The sequence below is a fragment of the Arvicanthis niloticus genome, chromosome 1, assembly GCF_011762505.2.
Source record: "Arvicanthis niloticus isolate mArvNil1 chromosome 1, mArvNil1.pat.X, whole genome shotgun sequence".
Lineage (NCBI taxonomy): Eukaryota > Metazoa > Chordata > Mammalia > Rodentia > Muridae > Arvicanthis > Arvicanthis niloticus.
This window is the reverse complement of record NC_047658.1, coordinates 112,394,256-112,410,617: the sequence shown is the minus strand read 5'-3', so window position 1 is coordinate 112,410,617 and position 16,362 is coordinate 112,394,256. Positions and strand designations below refer to the sequence as shown.

Genomic DNA, 16,362 nt, shown 5'->3' with positions numbered 1-16,362 from the left:
CATCTTTGCAGTATTCAAATGAGCTCCATCCCTTCCCCCCACGCCCTCCCGGGACTGTACCAGCGACCCAAACCGAATTCAGGAAGTCCCGCCTTTAGCATCTCAGAAGTCAGGCGTATGAACCTCTCGGACACAAGATGGCAGCTCCCTACAAAACTTCAAATATCTGCTTCCATCAGCCAATTAGAGAAAAACATAGTTCTGGGCCCGCCTCCTGCAGCACCACAGGCCAATCAGACCAAAAAAAGAAAGGGCACTATGGAAGAAGGCGTGAGAAGCTCGCCCAATGGCAGCATCCTGAACTTAGGCTCCGCCTTCCGGTTGACCCGCACCTGGGCTAGGGAAAGGAGCCGCTGCATTTCAAGGTGGGTGTCCAGGACAAGGCAGCGAAGACAGGGTCTGGGTGACGCAACGACAGAGTTGAATGGTGTGTCACCGTTGACTCGTGAAATCTGGGCTCTAGCGGGTCGGCTCGCGGCCCGCGGCTCTAGCGTCCTTCCGTGATCTGCGGGCCGAGACGCCCGCACCCTCAGGCGCATGCGCTGCCTGGCCGGATGCCTTCTGCGTCCATAGGGTCAGAGGTCAAGGGGAAGGTCTGAGAGAAAGTGGTAGGTTGGGATCCAGGATTGCCTGAAGTCAAGAATTGGCCGACCCGCTACAGGTCAAAGGTCACGAGAGGGCGCTAGCGCTTTGGTGATGTGCCAGGCTCTCAGTCTTGGCTGCATACATCCCTAGGACCCTACTTCCTACATCGCAGGCCAGAAACTTGAGGTCAGGGGACGTCATTTGCCCAAGGTGTCACTCCGCAGGCTAGGGAGAGTTCCAGGAGGTCCTTGGGTTGCGGGGAGGAACTTGATCCTCATGATTTTTTTAAACCTTTAAGGATTTTCTGCACGTATCTCCTGGATTCCTGTCCTGGTTCCAGTGACATTGGGTAATTTGAAGGCAATCACCTAACATGACAGGGCGGCAGGGTCTGACAGTTGGCCTGAAGCCTGGCTCCGGGTTAACACAATACACTGGTAGTGGTCAGGGAGCTCCTTGTGAACGGAGGATGAGGAGTGGACAGGGGAAAATGGATTAATTAGGTTGCTTAGGAGCTGCAGAAACAGAAGGAACTTGGGGTGCCCTGGAACTGTGGGTCAGCAGAGTGAGGTCAGATTGAGGGTTAGGGGTGCTGGTCTTGACTGGGATGGTGTGTGACTAGGGCGTAAGATAGAGCTTCTGAGGAGGGCAGTTTTAGACCCTTCCCTTCCCTTCCCTTCCCTTCTCCATGTTCCAGATGTACCGCCTGAGCTCGTCAGTGCTGCCACGGGCCTTGGCCCAGGCCATGCGCACAGGTAAGACTGGAGGCCTTTCCTGGGAGTGGGGGAGGCCGAGCTTCCTGGTACGAAGCCACCTCTCTTTGTCTTTGCAGGACATCTTAATGGCCAAAGCCTTCATAGCAGTGCAGTGGCGGCAACGTACAGTGAGTACCAGATCTTCTGACTTGGGTTTCCCTGATCGTTGTCACACCTGAGGCCAGGGAACTTGCTTTGCTAGTGACCCTCTGTGAGCTCTGGTTTCCACTCGGAAAATGAAGGTAGCGATCAAGAGAGAATGTGGCTCAGTCACTGTGGTGGCCTCAGAGGAGAAGGCATGTGATGGGAAAGAGCTGCTAGGTCCTGTTCCTCTTTACCAGGACCCTTACTCCCTGAACTTGTAAAGCTTTGCCTGGGTGTGCTTTGAGTTACCTAGGCAGGAGAACCACTGAGGCTCCCCAGGCCTGCAGGCTGATTTTCCTGGGCCCTCACTAAGAACCCACCTGCTGCCCGTAGGGTTGAGAGTTGGGCCTCATCTTGCAGAGCCAGCTTCCGTTAACCTCCCACCCTGACCTCCTGCAGAGTATGTGAATAAGAAGGAACAGGAGTCTGAGGTGGACATGAAGTCCGCGACTGACAGTGCAGCTCGGATTCTGTTTTGGACCGAACTCATCCGAGGTGGGTGCCGGTGGGGAGGGGAGAGGTGAGAGTCAGACATGGACGGCTGGGGGGGGGGACATCCCCTTATCCAGCTCTGCTTCTCACAGGACTGGGCATGACCCTAAGTTACCTCTTTCGGGAGCCTGCCACTATCAACTACCCCTTTGAGAAGGGCCCTCTGAGTCCACGCTTCCGTGGGGAGCATGCATTGCGCCGCTACCCATCTGGAGAGGAGCGTTGCATCGCCTGCAAGCTCTGTGAGGCCATCTGTCCTGCACAGGTGAGTCTGCCTTCTAACTACTAGGCCCCAAATCTGACCCCCTACTTTGACACACTCCCCCAGGAAGGTCCCTTCTTTTTTTCTTTGGAGACAGTCTCACTATGTAGCACCAGCTGTCCTAGAACTCACTGTGTAGACTAGACTGGTCTTGAGCTCACAGATCTGTCTGCCTCTGCCTCTGCCTCTGGAATACTAAGATAAAAGCAAGCACTGCCACAGACCACCTGACATTGTCCTTTTCTCGCTTGACCTAACCCTGACCCTGTGTGTGGGACAGTGAGTCCTTGATGTTCAAGTGCTGAGTCAGGAAGCTGGCTGGGGCCGGGCGGTGGTGGCGCACGCCTTTAATCCCAGCACTTGGGAGGCAGAGGCAGGCAGATTTCTGAGTTCGAGGCCAGCCTGGTCTACAGAGTGAGTTCCAGGACAGCCAAGGCTACACAGAGAAACCCTGTCTCGAAAAACCAAAAAAAAAAAAAAAAAAAGGAAGCTGGCCGGGGGGGGGGGGGGGGGGGGGGGAGGCTCCATCCCAAGCAGGCCACATGGCATTCTCATATCCCACCCTAGGAGTCAGTAATCATGTGACATTTGAGCCTGGGGCCATGGCATGGTTTCAGGAGCCCTATCTGTGTGGCCATTCTGAGTTCGAGCAGAGGATATGCAACAAGGGTGGCTGCTCCTCAGAGCCTGGTTTTCCTTTGTACTGGTGGGAGCTGCACAGCATGCCTGAGGCTGAGACTGTGGAAACAGGAAGATGCAGTGACGTCTTTGTTGTTCTAGCTTGAGCCCCAGCAGCTGCAGCCATGACCTGCCCAGTGACACTACCTAGCCTGCCATGTTTAACTCCAGCTCCTAGCTGTGCCCCCTGAGTGCCCTAGCAGCTCGGTGGTGTGTGGCATGGCTCCTAGGTAGTGTGCACCCTGCACAGACAGGCGAGGCTCGTTCCTCATTTCCTCTCTGTAGCTGCAAGAGTAGCCAGGAGAGATTTTATTCCCACTGTTATAGACACAAAAGGATGTGCCTTTGCTGGATGTGTAGTGCATGCCTTTAATCCAGGCCTACCTGGACTACAGAGTTCCAGGACATCCAGGGCTACACAGAGAAAAACTCTTGTCTTTAAAAAAAGAGAGAGAGAGAGAAGAGAGAGAGAGAAGAGAGAGAGAGAGAGAGAGAGAGAGAGAGAGAGAGAGAGAGAGAGAGAGAGAGAGGCCTCCCGAGGCTCTACTGTGAGCAGCGAATGTGCCACTTGGAGTTGTCAAGTTCCTTAAAGGTCTTCCTGGCCTGTGGTTCCCAGGCTGTCCTTCTTCCCCTTGGCTGTCATACAGCTGTCCCCCAGAAACTGACAGTTAAGGATATATACCTTCAAATTTGGTCTGTGTCCATCATTACTATATGAATTCAGGAAATCCTTCAATCTCTCTTGAGTTTTTCCAGCAAATGGGGATTGTGAGAAAAGTTGTTCAACATGACAGTCATTGGGTACTTACTGTCCAGGGGACCTCTCAGGGTCACACCTTTTCAGGGAGCAAAGCAGATCATAGCCTTTTCCTTGTGGGACAGGAGGGTCACCTGGGCAAATGCTGAGCGAAAACCTAGCAGAGACTAATGGGGCCACGTGAGCGGTGGCTCCTTTGGAGGGCTGAGGAAATGAGGCATCCATGCAGACCTCCAGGGGTCAGATTGAGCTGTGATGGGCAGACCCAGGGCCAGGAGGAGTCTGCTAGTATGACAGTGACCTGTGGCCACTCCCTCAGGCCATTACCATTGAGGCTGAGCCAAGAGCTGATGGTAGCCGCCGGACGACACGCTATGACATAGACATGACCAAGTGTATCTACTGTGGTTTCTGCCAGGAAGCCTGCCCTGTTGACGCCATTGTGGAGGTGAGTGGGCTGGGTGAAGTGACTAGCACAGAGGCTCCTGGGAAGGGTTTTCCCTGCTGACTATCCACTTTTGCACAGGGCCCCAACTTTGAATTCTCCACCGAGACGCACGAGGAGCTGCTGTACAACAAGGAGAAGTTACTCAACAATGGAGACAAGTGGGAGGCCGAGATCGCCGCCAACATCCAGGCTGACTACCTGTACCGGTGACCAGGCCGCTGCTGACCTTGGCCACCTGGCTCAGCCCTGTGGCCCCTGTAGCACATAAAGAAACTATGATCCCACAGCTGCCTGTTGCGTTGTTCCATTTCTAGGGCAGAATCCACCCCACGCAGAAGGAGCCTCTGACTTGCTCCGCCCAGACCAGGTGTACATGGCCTGCTCACCTCCGTGGGTCCCAGCGGCTCACCTGCCCACAAAATCTAGCAGATGCAGAGCCCAGCCATCCTCTATGCCTCACAGGCCTCTATGTGGTTGGCAACAGTATGCAGAACCAAGTCGCACATCTGGGCTTCTTCCCACAGCCTGCCAGTGCAGGTCAGGGGCCTGTTGTCTCCATTGGTTGGGTGTCTGAGAGGTGAGGTCCAGGTCTTCTGTCTTCTCAGACCTCCATCGCTACAGTTGTTTGGACTTGGATCCCTTCCAGGCTTCAGGCCAGAGTCCATCAAGAGTCTCAGGAGGAGGTTGGGTAGGAGGCTGAGTGGGTAAATAGTTCTTATCCTGAGATTGCACATAAAAGCTCAGTGGCCACATGTCTGTTACCGCTGCTGGAGGATGGAGTTGGGTGGATCCCAGAGTCACTGGCTAGCCAAACTTAAGCAAAATGACAAGTTTCAGGTTCAGCAAGAGACCATCTCAAAAAATGAGTGAGACGGTGGACAACTGAGGAAAGACGTCCTGCTGTCAATGTGTGTTTACACTTTACACGGGTAGTGTAGCTGCACACACTCACACTCAACGCCCCCTCCCCAGTCAGGGTGTTCTTTGGGGAACAGGAAGCTTGCTATGGGGTGACAGTCACAAGGGAATGACATAGGTCCTGCTGCCTCTGAGCTGGCCTTGTTTGTTGCTACATCCCCTTTGCCCACTAAGTTCCCTGCTCAGGCTGCCGTGTGGCCTCAGTTTCTTAGATTGCAGGCTCAGCCAAGAGCACGTTCACACTCGCTTGTGCGCGCACACACACTGGGGGGGGGGGGGGGGGGGCGCTGCTGCTGGCTCCATTCTCATATTCTCATATAATGAACACTTCTATCTCCACAACCGCAACTTTATGGCCCTGTCTGTTCTCCCACAGTGAAGAGTACTGGCTTGTGCACCCTGATGTACTTGTGTGAGGGTCCTCACACCAAGTCAGATCAGACCTGTGCCATCCATGCCTGTTCTCTGAGAATACTCACCCACTTTGACTCAGTTTCCAGGTCGCCCTAGCCTTCCATTCTATACCCCACACACACTAGGGCCCTTGTTTATGAGTGTGGTCCAAGGATCACCAGAGCTGAGGGGCCCCTTGTCCCTCTGGTCCCCAGTGGGTACAGCCCAGCCTGTCCAAAGTGCAGGCAGCTGAATGGTCCTGAATCCCAGTTTCCAGACCTCAAGGGCTGAAAGGAGGAGAGAGGTTGAGGCATTTCTGGAGAGTCTCCAGACTCCTGGGTGCAAGTTCCTCAGCAGAGACTGGCCCAACCAACACCCTGCTGCCATTGGAGAGGGACCCAAAGAGTGGGGCCACCCTTCCTCAGCGTAGCCTGAGCTGGGTGAGGTTAGGTAGCTGCAGATCTGCCCAATAGTGAAGCAGCTTGTGCGTAGTACGTATCGGGAAGATGAATGTGGCCTATCCTCAAAGGTCCTTCCTGGCATCCCGGGTGTCGGTTATCTCCCGATTCTCGGGATTAAACAATTCCGGGACGTCCATTTCAGACACCGCCCTCACCCCCACCCCGCGCCCGAACTCAGCGGGGGCGGGACAGGGCGGGCAGTGGGCAGGCCGTCACAGGCCACGCCCACTCCGGTATTTCGAAGTTGGAGTGAGCTGCACTGGCCGGCGGGCAGGCTCAGCTCCTAAGCCGTAGTTGAGCGACGAGTCCACCTGGGTGAGTGTCCTGCTAAGCTGAGAAGCCCCAGCCCTAACTACTAACCACTTCCTCCGCCTGGAAAAGAGTCCAGGCGCTCCGCCCGGCTCCGGGGATGGGGGGGCAACTCAGAAGCCACGCGCCCGTGTCAGGCTGTCTGCAGGCAGGCCGCAAGGATAAACAGAGGATAGGTCGCTAGCTCCGGGAAACTTCAGAGCCCACCTCACCAAGCCTGAGCTCAAGGAGCCCACTGCTGCGTCTGAGGGAGGGACCCATTCTACAGATGAGGAAACGGAGACCATCCTACTAGGAAGTGGCAGCCCCTCTCCTCTTTCTGTCCTCCTCCGAAGAGCAGGGGCTGGGAGAAAAGGCGAGAGTCGAAGGAAGACTAAAAGGGGGTGCAGGAGTAAGGCAGAACTTCGGGGCCTCGGGGGAAGGCCAGAGCATGAGTGATGTGTGTGTGGGTCTAGCTCTCAGATGTCCTGATGCTTGCAGAAGACAGGACCTAGTAACAATATCATGGTGCATAGTGTGGACTGTCTGCAAGGAGCATGGTGGAACTTTCGTTTGTCTTGCATTTATGTGGCTAGCATCCCTTGACTGGGGCACCCCGGTGCTGGTGGTTATGGTGATGGGACTGGGCAGGCCATGCCAGGTCAGAGCAGCGTTCCTCTGTCTGGGACAGACCCCTCTGTGGTTTGGTTCCAGTTGGCCATATGACCTTAGTCTTCACCTTACTCAACCTGGGTTAACCCACTTATAAGACTGGGAAAGAAGAAGTGATGGCGGCACACACCTTTAATCCCAGCACTCAGGAGGCAGAGGCAGGCTGATCTCTGAATTCAAGGCCAGACTGGTCCACAGAGCCAGTTCCAGGACAGCCAAGGCTACACAGAGAAACCCTGTCTTGAAGAACAAACAAATAAAAAACCATAAGGCTGGGGTGTCCACTAGGAATTGGGGGGAGGGGCGTTTATAGAAGTAAGATGTGGGGATTCGGATCTTTTGTTGTTCACCGCCCCACATCTTTCCTGCCAGGAGTGGCCAAGTCTTATTTAATCAAAGAGGAAACAAGCCCAGAGAGGACAGGTGACTTACCCAGTGTCACACAGCTGGTTACAATTCAGGGAGGACCCTAGAGACGTGGTCCCTGGCCCTCTGCACCCAGCCCTTCCTGCTCACCTTTGCTGTGCAGGGCCTGGCTCTTCTGAAGCCCTCGACCGCCCTCTGAATTCTTTCCTTTCCCAAGCTGGGGACAGGACTGTGGTTTCCCCTTAAGTAAACCAGGCCTAGGGAGGAAGTGGTCTGTTGGGCAGACCCAGGCAGCAAGCTGGGCCCATTAGTATCTGAAGTTCCTCTCAATGTGTGCCTCCACTTGTGTCCCCCAGCCCTCAGCGCCAGAGTACGAGCTGAGGCAACTGTGTTCCCAGGGTAGCTACAGAGCTACCATAGCTACAGAGCAGGCAGTGGCCCCGGTGAGAGTGTTGGCTTTTGGGTTCAGCATCTGCAGGGCCGGTTGGAGTCCACTTTCTAGCCAGGAAGTGTCTGTGCCTGCTGGGGTTGGAGCGAGGCCACCAGGCCTTCCCGCCCATTGTTTCACAGTTTCACTTTCTTGGTTTCAACACCAAGACTGTTCCCAGCCCCCACCCTATCCTCTCCAGGATTTTAGCCCCTGGGAACCTAGAGGGTGTTCCACCCCGACCCTCTGCCTCTAAAGGGAAGCAGGCTAGACAGCTCAACTGCATTGTGTCAGTTGTCACAGCCTCAGGACTGGAGCCTAAGGTCTCCGGGCTAAACTGAGTCTCAGGTAGAGGCAGGCAGAGAGGTGATACAGTGCTTCAAACACTGGCAGAGTCAGGGTGCCTGGCACTCCTTGGGCTAGACCGTGGTAGGCTTTGGGGTCATTGGCCAGCTCCATGCTTTCTCACGCTACTGACTTTCTGTTGACCTCAGTACCCATTACCTCTTTCTGGGCCTCAGTTTCCCCATCTGTCCAGTGATTGGGACCAGGTGTGTGGATGCTCGCCTAGAACTAGTTCCTAACCAACCTTTTTTGCCTGCCCTAAGGATCATGGGCTCCATGTTTCGGAGTGAAGAGGTGGCCTTGGTCCAGCTCCTGTTGCCCACAGCGTCTGCCTACAACTGTGTGAGCCAGCTGGGTGAGCTGGGCCTCGTGGAGTTCAGAGATGTAAGTGGGGTGGACAGAGTCCTGGGTGGGTAACCCACATCAGGAAAGGCCCTGTGATTACCCCTGGCCCGCTGCAGGAGCATCCCAGCCTTCCCCTCCAACACAAGGCTGCCCATGCCTACTCATGCCCTCTCTGGCATGGGGTTGAGTCTTCTCCAGCCAGTCATTTCAGGATGATTGGGCACCCAGCAACTTTTTGAAGGAGGTGCCTCAGACCTCGATCCCAGAGCAGTGATTCTGACCCCTATATGTATCCATCACAGCTCAACGAATCCGTGAGTGCCTTCCAGAGACGCTTCGTGGTAGATGTCCGGCGCTGCGAGGAGCTGGAGAAGACCTTCAGTAAGTTGGACCCAGACCCACATTCCAGGCTAGTTTTTTTGGAAGGAGCACTAGGCAAGCTTGGTCTGAAAGGAAGTGCTGCAGTTATCCAGGTGGAAGGCAGAGACGGGAGCTGCAGGCAGGGCTGCTGGGATCTGCAGGATGTCCTTGGGCTCTGGGTGGGTGGAGCCGAGGACGTAAGGCAGGGCGGCCTTGGAGTATGAGCCATAAATCCAGCTTTTTGCCTAGATGGACTGGGGTGGGCAGACGTTGGGGTGGAGGGCTGCAAAGTCCTTTCCTAGGTCAGAGATCAAGGCAGAACAGGGGGAACAGCTTCTGGAACAGCAGTTTAGCCTGGGATTTTTCTGGCGTTCTGACTCAGCAGATTAGTCACGGCATTTGATGTGCATTTGGGATTTCCCTGCATGTCTGCAGCCCTTGGCTAACGGTAGACATTAGCTGGCACAACCCTGTGTGGCTTCCCTAACCCTCCGCTCCTCTTGCTGTGCCCAGCCTTCTTGCGGGAAGAAGTGCAGCGGGCAGGCCTGACACTGGCCCCACCTGAGGGGACACTGCCAGCACCACCTCCCCGAGACCTGCTGCGCATCCAGGAGGAAACAGACCGCTTGGCCCAGGAGCTGCGGGATGTTCGAGGCAACCAACAGGCACTTCGGGCCCAGTTGCACCAGCTGCAGCTCCACTCAGCTGTGTTGGGCCAGAGCCACAGCCCCCCGGTCAGCCCCAGTCAGGGCAGGGATGGGGACAGGTGATACATATGCCTAGCCTGACCTAGGCTGGGGCTCACAATGTCTCTTGGTGCCCAGATAGCAGCTGTCCATACTGAGGGACCCACCTCTGAGAGAACACCACTGCTTCCAGCCACCCGGGGCCCACATACAGACCTGAAGGTCAAGTGAGTTGGGGTGGTTTGTCTTTTCTTGGCTGCCTTAAGGCACTGGCCAAAGAAGAGAACCCAATGGCCCCTGAGTGTATGTTGGTTTGGGGGGTTCCCCATGGGTGCTTCCTGCTGAGGTGGGTTGGGAGGAGGCTGCAGCCCCCCTCCACGGCCCTTCTGGCAGTTTTGTGGCAGGTGCTGTGGAGCCCTACAAGGCTGCAGCCCTGGAGCGCCTGCTCTGGAGAGCGTGCCGCGGCTTCCTCATTGCCAGCTTTAGGGAAACTGAGGGGCAGCTGGAGGACCCCGTGACGGTGAGCTGGCAGGGGCCAGGGTGGGGGCTGTTTGGGAGGAGCCAGGGCTCCAGAGATTAACCGAATCTGGCTTTCTCAGGGTGAGCCTGCAACTTGGATGACCTTTGTCATCTCCTACTGGGGTGAGCAGATCGGACAGAAGATTCGAAAGATCACAGACTGGTGAGCCACAAGTGCATGGTCACTTGGCTGCTGCAGGTGTCCAGCCTACTGGTCCTGTGTGGCCCAGGCCCCTGATAGCACCTTCAACCAAGTTTGCTCTGCCCCCAGCTCTGCCCGGTGACTTCCACTGACCCCCACAATCCCATCTTTTCCCAGCTTTCACTGTCATATCTTCCCGTACTTGGAGCAGGAGGAAGCCCGGCTCAGGACCCTGCAGCAGCTGCAGCAGCAGGGCCAGGAGCTTCAGGAAGTGAGTGCCTATGTGATCTGACCCCTGCTCGCTCCCTTACTGCCACCCCTTCTGATTACCTTTTTTTTTTTTTTTTTTTTTTTTTTTTTTTTTTTTTTTGCCCCAGGTCCTGGGGGAGACGGAACGGTTCCTGAGCCAGGTGTTGGGCCGGGTGCAGCAGCTGCTGCCCCCATGGCAGGTGCAGATCCACAAGATGAAGGCCGTGTACCTGACCCTCAACCAGTGCAGTGTGAACACCACACACAAGTGCCTCATTGCAGAGGTCTGGTGTGCCACGAGGGACCTGCCCACTGTACAGCAGGCGCTGCAGAGCGGCTCGGTGAGCATCCAGGCTGCCAGAGGCTTGCTCCTGCCCTGCCCTCCCTTCCTACTTCTGCTTCCCGTCTCTCCTCAAGCTTCTCGTACCTTACCTTTGCTCTAGGATTGAAGGGTGGTTACCAATTCCTAGGAGTTCCTCCTCTAGGGCATTTTGGGTAGGATGGAGCTGACCAACTTCCCCCATGCCATCCCACCCCACCCTCAACCCAGAAATTACAGTCCACATCTCAGATGGGCCTGGAAGGGAGGGGACAGGGTTTCTACAGGCCCTAGCATCAGCTTCTGTCTCTCTGCCTGGGTACCCCAGAGTGAGGAAGGAGTGAGTGCTGTTGCTCACCGCATCCCCTGCCAGGACATGCCTCCAACGCTCATCAGGACCAACCGCTTCACCTCCAGCTTCCAGGGCATTGTGGATGCCTATGGTGTGGGCCGCTACAGGGAAGTCAACCCTGGTAAGGGTCCACTGCTCTCTCAGTGGGGGCCAGCCCTCCCATCCTCTGTCTGGATACAAACCTTGAGAGGGGTAGGAGCTGGGTCCACTTTTGTACAGAGGCATAGTCCCCAGTTCAATCTCCAGGGAGGCTCCTGGATGCTGTAGTCCCAGTTGGGACTTTATACTTGTTTCAGCTCTTAAACCCACAGGGAACCAAATTGTTCAGAAAACAGATTTGGGAGTGGCTTAAAGTCCAGCTCACTTGTTTTGATGAGTTTCTTAGCTTCTGTGGGTCACATTTTTTCTGGTCTGTAAATGGGAATAATAGTACAAATCTCAGAGCAGTGTTACATAGTTGTCATAGGGCCCTAGACCAGCCAATGATTGTGGCTTACTTGGCCACTCTGCAATGATCGTTGTTGTTGTTTTTATGAAGTGGCAGTTGATAGGGTTGAGCGTGTGGCTCGGTTGGTAGATGCGCCTGCCCGGTGGATTCATGAAGCCCTGGGTTCAATCCTCAGCATAAACTGAGCATAGTGGTTGAGCTTATAATCCTAGCACTCGGGAGACGGAGGCAAGAGGATCCAGAATTCAGGCATCTTCAGCTACATAGAAAGTTCAAGGCTCAGTGGGTAAAGTGCTTGCAGCAGAGGCGTGAGGCCTCTGTGATATGCCAGATCAGTCTGAGTCCGTGTAGACTCTGATCAAAAGGTTCTGGCGCTTCATTGCCTCAAAACCAGCATGCTGGGCTTCATCTGGAGCCCTTCCAGTGTAGGTAGAATGGCCATCATGTGGTCCCCTTGCCAGCCTTTAGAGCCTAAAGGAAGGAGGGTGTTATTTGCTAGAATGGATATAATAAAGCATTCTGGATCCTCAGAAGGTGGCTAAGTGGCCTAGATGGCTGGGTATGGTGTAATGCCTGAGGCAGGGACAGGAGAAGCAGGGATCTTAGATCAGCCTTAGCTATAAAGTGAAAGCTCTGTATTGGCTCAGGATACCCCAAGACCAAGTTCTCAGCACAAAGGAGATTTATTTGCCCCAAAGAGACAAAAGGCCTGGAATAAGAGACAAAGACGGAAAAAAGGAAAGGGATATTTGTCCTGGTGGTGGGGTGGGGTGGCTACAGACAAGGACTGCCTCTAGATAGAGTGGAGACAAATGTGGCCCATAGGAAAAATGGCAGTTTATAAAGGTAAATGTTACAATGAGGTGTTTAGTTTTTGGGTTTTGTTTTGTTTTGTTTTTTGAGATAGGGTTTCTCTGTATAGCCCTGGCTGTCCTGGAACTCACTCTGTAGACCAGGCTGGCCTTGAACTCAGAAATCCACCTGCCTCTGCCTCCCAAGTGCTGGGATTAAAGGCGTGCGCCACCACTGCCCAGCATGAGATCTCTGTTTTACAAATGGAGAAATAGGCGCTGGAAATGTAAATAAAGGGCCTTGGGGGCATAGATTGACAGTTGTAGGCTCTGAAATGTGCCAAGTGGTCCCAGCCTCACATTCTCTTGGCTGGTCCTGGGAGGCATCTGTGGCAACTTGGACAAAGAAGCAGATCCCCAGTTCCTCATGTGAACCTTCCTGACGACATCCTGTCTGCCTATAGCTCCCTACACCATCGTCACGTTCCCCTTCCTCTTTGCTGTGATGTTTGGCGATGTGGGTCACGGACTGCTCATGTTTCTCTTTGCCCTGGCCATGGTCCTCATTGAGAACCGACCAGCTGTGAAGGCCGCACAAAACGAGGTACGAACCATCCATGCCTGACAAGGAATAAGGGATTGGGTCCAAGAGTGGAGCAGCCTCTTGAGCTGAGTTCAACAGCACACCATCTTCCCCTGATCCTCCCCAGATCTGGCAGACCTTCTTTGGGGGTCGCTACCTACTTCTGCTCATGGGTCTGTTCTCCATCTACACTGGCTTCATCTACAACGAGTGCTTCAGCCGTGCCACCACTATTTTCCCCTCAGGCTGGAGTGTGGCTGCCATGGCCAACCAGTCAGGCTGGAGGTACGACGACCTATATGCCTTCCTACCCACCCAGGGCCCCTGGCCCACTGTACAGCTCTGACATTATCTATGTTTACTGCAGTGACGAGTATCTGTCCCAGCACCCCATGCTCACCCTGAACCCTAACATCACTGGTGTCTTCCTCAGACCTTATCCCTTTGGCATTGACCCGGTAAGTGGGCATGCTGGTGCGTGCGAAGGGGGTCTTTGGGAAGGCTAGGGCTCCACAGCCCCATTTGTTTACTACCCACTTTTGACAGTTGGCCTGTGCACTTCTGGGGTGCCAGGCCTGGCACACGAGCAGAGAGGCCTGCAAAAATAGTATCCAGACAGAGTGTAGTGGGACACAAGTATAATTCAAACACCTGGGAGATGGGAGGTAGGAAGATCAGAGTTCAAGTGCATCCTTGGCTGCATAGAAGACTTCAAGGCCTGCCTGGGTTACATATAACTCTGTCTCAAAACAAACAAACCAACAAAAACCTAGAACAGAATAGCAGCCCACTATGTGTGAAACAACGGGTCCATGTTAGCATCACCTTATTGAACAGATGAGAGTGAAACCTAGGACTGGGTGCCTCAACTACCCAGCTGGGCTACCCTAGTCACTAGTCCCTTAGAACTGGTGACTAAGGTGCTGGGATTGGGTTTCTCAGGGAGCAAGGTGATGAGAAAAACATGGGAGGGGATGGGGTTCTGGCAAAACTGACCATAGTGTCCCTGTATGCTTACCTCTCCCACTAACCCCAGATCTGGAGCCTGGCCACCAACCACCTGAGCTTCCTCAACTCCTTCAAGATGAAGATGTCTGTCATCCTCGGGGTCACACACATGGCCTTTGGGGTGTTCCTCAGCATCTTCAACCACGTGTGAGCTAAGGGCTGCCAATGGGTGTGAGCAGTATCCTTGTGGGTCCAGGGTGTTCTGACTGTCTGTTCCCACAGGCACTTTGGCCAGGCCCACCGGCTACTGCTGGAAACCTTGCCTGAGCTCATCTTCCTATTGGGCCTCTTTGGCTACCTTGTGTTCCTCATTGTCTACAAGTGGGTGCATGTCTCAGCTGCCAGTGCCTCCTCGGCCCCCAGTATCCTCATTCACTTCATCAATATGTTCCTCTTCTCTCAAAACCCCACCAATCATCTGCTCTTCCACGGGCAGGTAGGCCAGGGACAGAGAATGGCTGACTTTCACTAGGGACCCCCTACTTCAGTCACTGGGTCACCACGAGCTGCAGAGCCATCAGAGAAATGGGTTGTGGGCTGGAATACCACCAGACAGTGATGTCAGAGCCAACGGACTAAAGTTTGGGTCTCAGGTGTTGAGAACCTGAAGTCCTTTCATAGAGGTCCTTGTTAGTGTCCCTGGGGGAGGGACTACAGTTCCCAAGGATCAATATGATGCACTGTGCATGGTTGCCTTGCCCTTCTTGCTCACAGGAAGTGGTACAGTATGCCCTGGTGGTCCTGGCTTTGGCTACAGTTCCTATCCTGCTGCTGGGCACACCCTTGTACCTGCTGCGCCAGCACCACCGAAGAAGAAACACTCAGAGAAGGCCAGCAGGCCGACAGGTAGGAGTAGGTAGTACATGGAAGGCAGGCTGCATGGGGAGTGGCCTTTGCTTCCCTGTAGCCTCCCTGCTGCTGGGTAGGTGGCTTGGGCTGTTCCCAGCCTGGAGCTGTTGATGTTACCTGTTCTCAGGATGAGGACAGTGACAAGCTTCTGGCTTCCCCTGATGCTTCTACCTTGGAGAACAGCTGGAGCCCTGATGAAGAGAAGGCTGGGAGCCCAGAGGATGAAGAAGCTGAGGTGGGCGGTACAGTGCTTTGTTGGGGGAGGGCTGCCAGCTCAGGCTGTTGTCTCACGGCCTCTTACCATGCAGTTTGTCCCTTCTGAGATCTTCATGCACCAAGCTATCCACACCATTGAGTTCTGCCTGGGCTGCATCTCCAACACAGCCTCCTACTTGCGTCTCTGGGCCCTGAGCCTGGCCCATGCTCGTGAGTGACCTTTCTCTCAGGGCCTCAATATCCTACCTAGTCAAATGGGGCTGTCCCATAGAGGTGCCTCACCAGCTCTAGGGGCAAGAAGGATTCAAGGATGCTATTGGGGTGGGGATGTGACAGGCATTCCTCCACCCTTGACCTCACTAGCCTCTTATTTGTGTGCAGAGCTGTCTGAGGTCCTGTGGGCCATGGTGATGCGCATAGGCCTAGGCATGGGCCGAGAGATTGGCATAGCAGCTGTGGTGCTGGTCCCTGTGTTTGCTGCCTTTGCTGTGTTGACTGTGGCCATCTTGCTGGTGATGGAGGGGCTCTCAGCCTTCCTGCATGCCCTACGGTTGCACTGGTGAGCAACCCTGTGGTAAGCCTGGGCATGGAGAGGATGGGTGGCTTTCCTCTTACCAGCCCCTTTCTCACACCCAGGGTGGAGTTCCAGAACAAGTTCTATTCAGGTACGGGCTACAAGCTAAGCCCCTTCACCTTCACTGTGGACAATGACTAGCACCCGCTGAGATCCCTGCTTCTCCACAGTGGGATAGGAATAAAAAGCTGGCTGGCCCAGGAACTTTGCATTTGTCTTCTCTGGGGTACTGGGGTTAGGCTGACACTACAGTGGTCAGAGCTCTAGATTCTGAATATGACATCTACTTAGACCATCCTTCAGTGGAGGTAGATGGTGAGAGGCACTGGTTTAGGATCTGAGCCTTTAGAAATTGCTGGGATAACCTATGAGCACATCTGCGGACTCTTGGGGGACAAGAGGGTTAGCTCTAGGGCCAAGAGGGAACAGTTTAGTTTTGTGGGAGTAGATTCCAACCTGGTGGGAGGAGTGAGCTTCCCATTTTTGGAGGTGTACAAACAGGCTTTGATTTCAGGCCCTGTCTCCCCGAAGTCCTTAAAGTCCTCCATGCTTGGTTGAGGTAGGAGTTTGCCTCTTTTATTCCCTCTGGCTGGAAGGCACACATAGCCAGTGCATGTCAGAGGCCAGAGACTCAAGTTTTCCAAGTTACAAAGTAGTTCTTGCAGCTGAAGTCCCCAGCAACAGACAAAGGCTGCTTTGAAGGCCAGAGCTGCTCTGGGCATAGCGAGCCACAGTGGCCCTGCTGGGAGGGTTGTGAACTGTCCTGCTGAAGATCTCTGAATACAGGATTGGGAATACTAGTGTCTTTCAGGCACTTTCACATGCTTGGCAGACTAAGCTAAGAGAAACATAACAGAGCTGGGCAGATGAGTATAGAGGATCCCCAGGAGATAGCAGGCCTGCCCTAGCTCTGAAGCTTGCCTTCCTGGA

The 16,362-nt window shown here is 54.5% G+C and overlaps 2 protein-coding genes across 6 annotated transcripts; both read left to right on the top strand.

Moving 5' to 3' along the window:
* The first annotated feature begins 216 nt into the window (after positions 1–216).
* Ndufs8 (NADH:ubiquinone oxidoreductase core subunit S8) lies at positions 217–4,405 on the top strand. 5 transcript variants are annotated; one of them, XM_076914677.1, is made up of 8 exons: positions 333–365; positions 884–934; positions 1,283–1,340; positions 1,418–1,468; positions 1,884–1,979; positions 2,069–2,241; positions 3,993–4,121; positions 4,200–4,405. In XM_076914677.1, exons 3-8 carry the CDS (start codon positions 1,283–1,285, stop codon positions 4,329–4,331), a joined length of 639 nt encoding a protein of 212 aa, XP_076770792.1. In that variant the 5' UTR covers positions 333–365; positions 884–934; the 3' UTR covers positions 4,332–4,405. The 5 variants fall into 5 exon arrangements, with proteins under 5 accessions (XP_034346877.1, XP_076770792.1, XP_034346915.1 ...); XM_034490986.2 differs by lacking the exon at positions 884–934 and having other exon boundaries at positions 217–365; XM_034491024.2 differs by lacking the exon at positions 884–934 and having other exon boundaries at positions 337–427.
* Positions 4,406–6,073: 1,668 nt separating this feature from the next.
* On the top strand, positions 6,074–15,636 carry Tcirg1 (T cell immune regulator 1, ATPase H+ transporting V0 subunit a3). Its single transcript, XM_034517503.2, has 20 exons — positions 6,074–6,208; positions 8,255–8,375; positions 8,639–8,717; positions 9,210–9,430; positions 9,521–9,609; positions 9,776–9,902; positions 9,982–10,064; positions 10,221–10,314; positions 10,421–10,633; positions 10,940–11,084; positions 12,667–12,806; positions 12,913–13,070; positions 13,153–13,243; positions 13,822–13,940; positions 14,016–14,229; positions 14,508–14,639; positions 14,770–14,877; positions 14,951–15,068; positions 15,240–15,417; positions 15,495–15,636. The coding sequence occupies exons 2-20, from the start codon at positions 8,259–8,261 to the stop codon at positions 15,571–15,573; spliced, it is 2,505 nt and encodes an 834-aa protein (XP_034373394.1). The 5' UTR covers positions 6,074–6,208; positions 8,255–8,258; the 3' UTR covers positions 15,574–15,636.
* Positions 15,637–16,362: the final 726 nt, after the last annotated feature.

Coding starts and splice junctions, on each gene's coding strand:
- Tcirg1 (XM_034517503.2), top strand. CDS start 8,259: ATGGGCTCCATGTTTCGGAGTGAAGAGGTGGCCTTGGTCCAGCTCCTG. Junction 13,071..13,152: donor GCCAACCAGTCAGGCTGGAG/GTACGACGACCT, acceptor TGTTTACTGCAG/TGACGAGTATCTGTCCCAGC. Junction 14,230..14,507: donor ATCTGCTCTTCCACGGGCAG/GTAGGCCAGGGA, acceptor TCTTGCTCACAG/GAAGTGGTACAGTATGCCCT.
- Ndufs8 (XM_034491024.2), top strand. Junction 1,341..1,417: donor GGCCCAGGCCATGCGCACAG/GTAAGACTGGAG, acceptor TTGTCTTTGCAG/GACATCTTAATGGCCAAAGC. Junction 4,122..4,199: donor CTGTTGACGCCATTGTGGAG/GTGAGTGGGCTG, acceptor ACTTTTGCACAG/GGCCCCAACTTTGAATTCTC.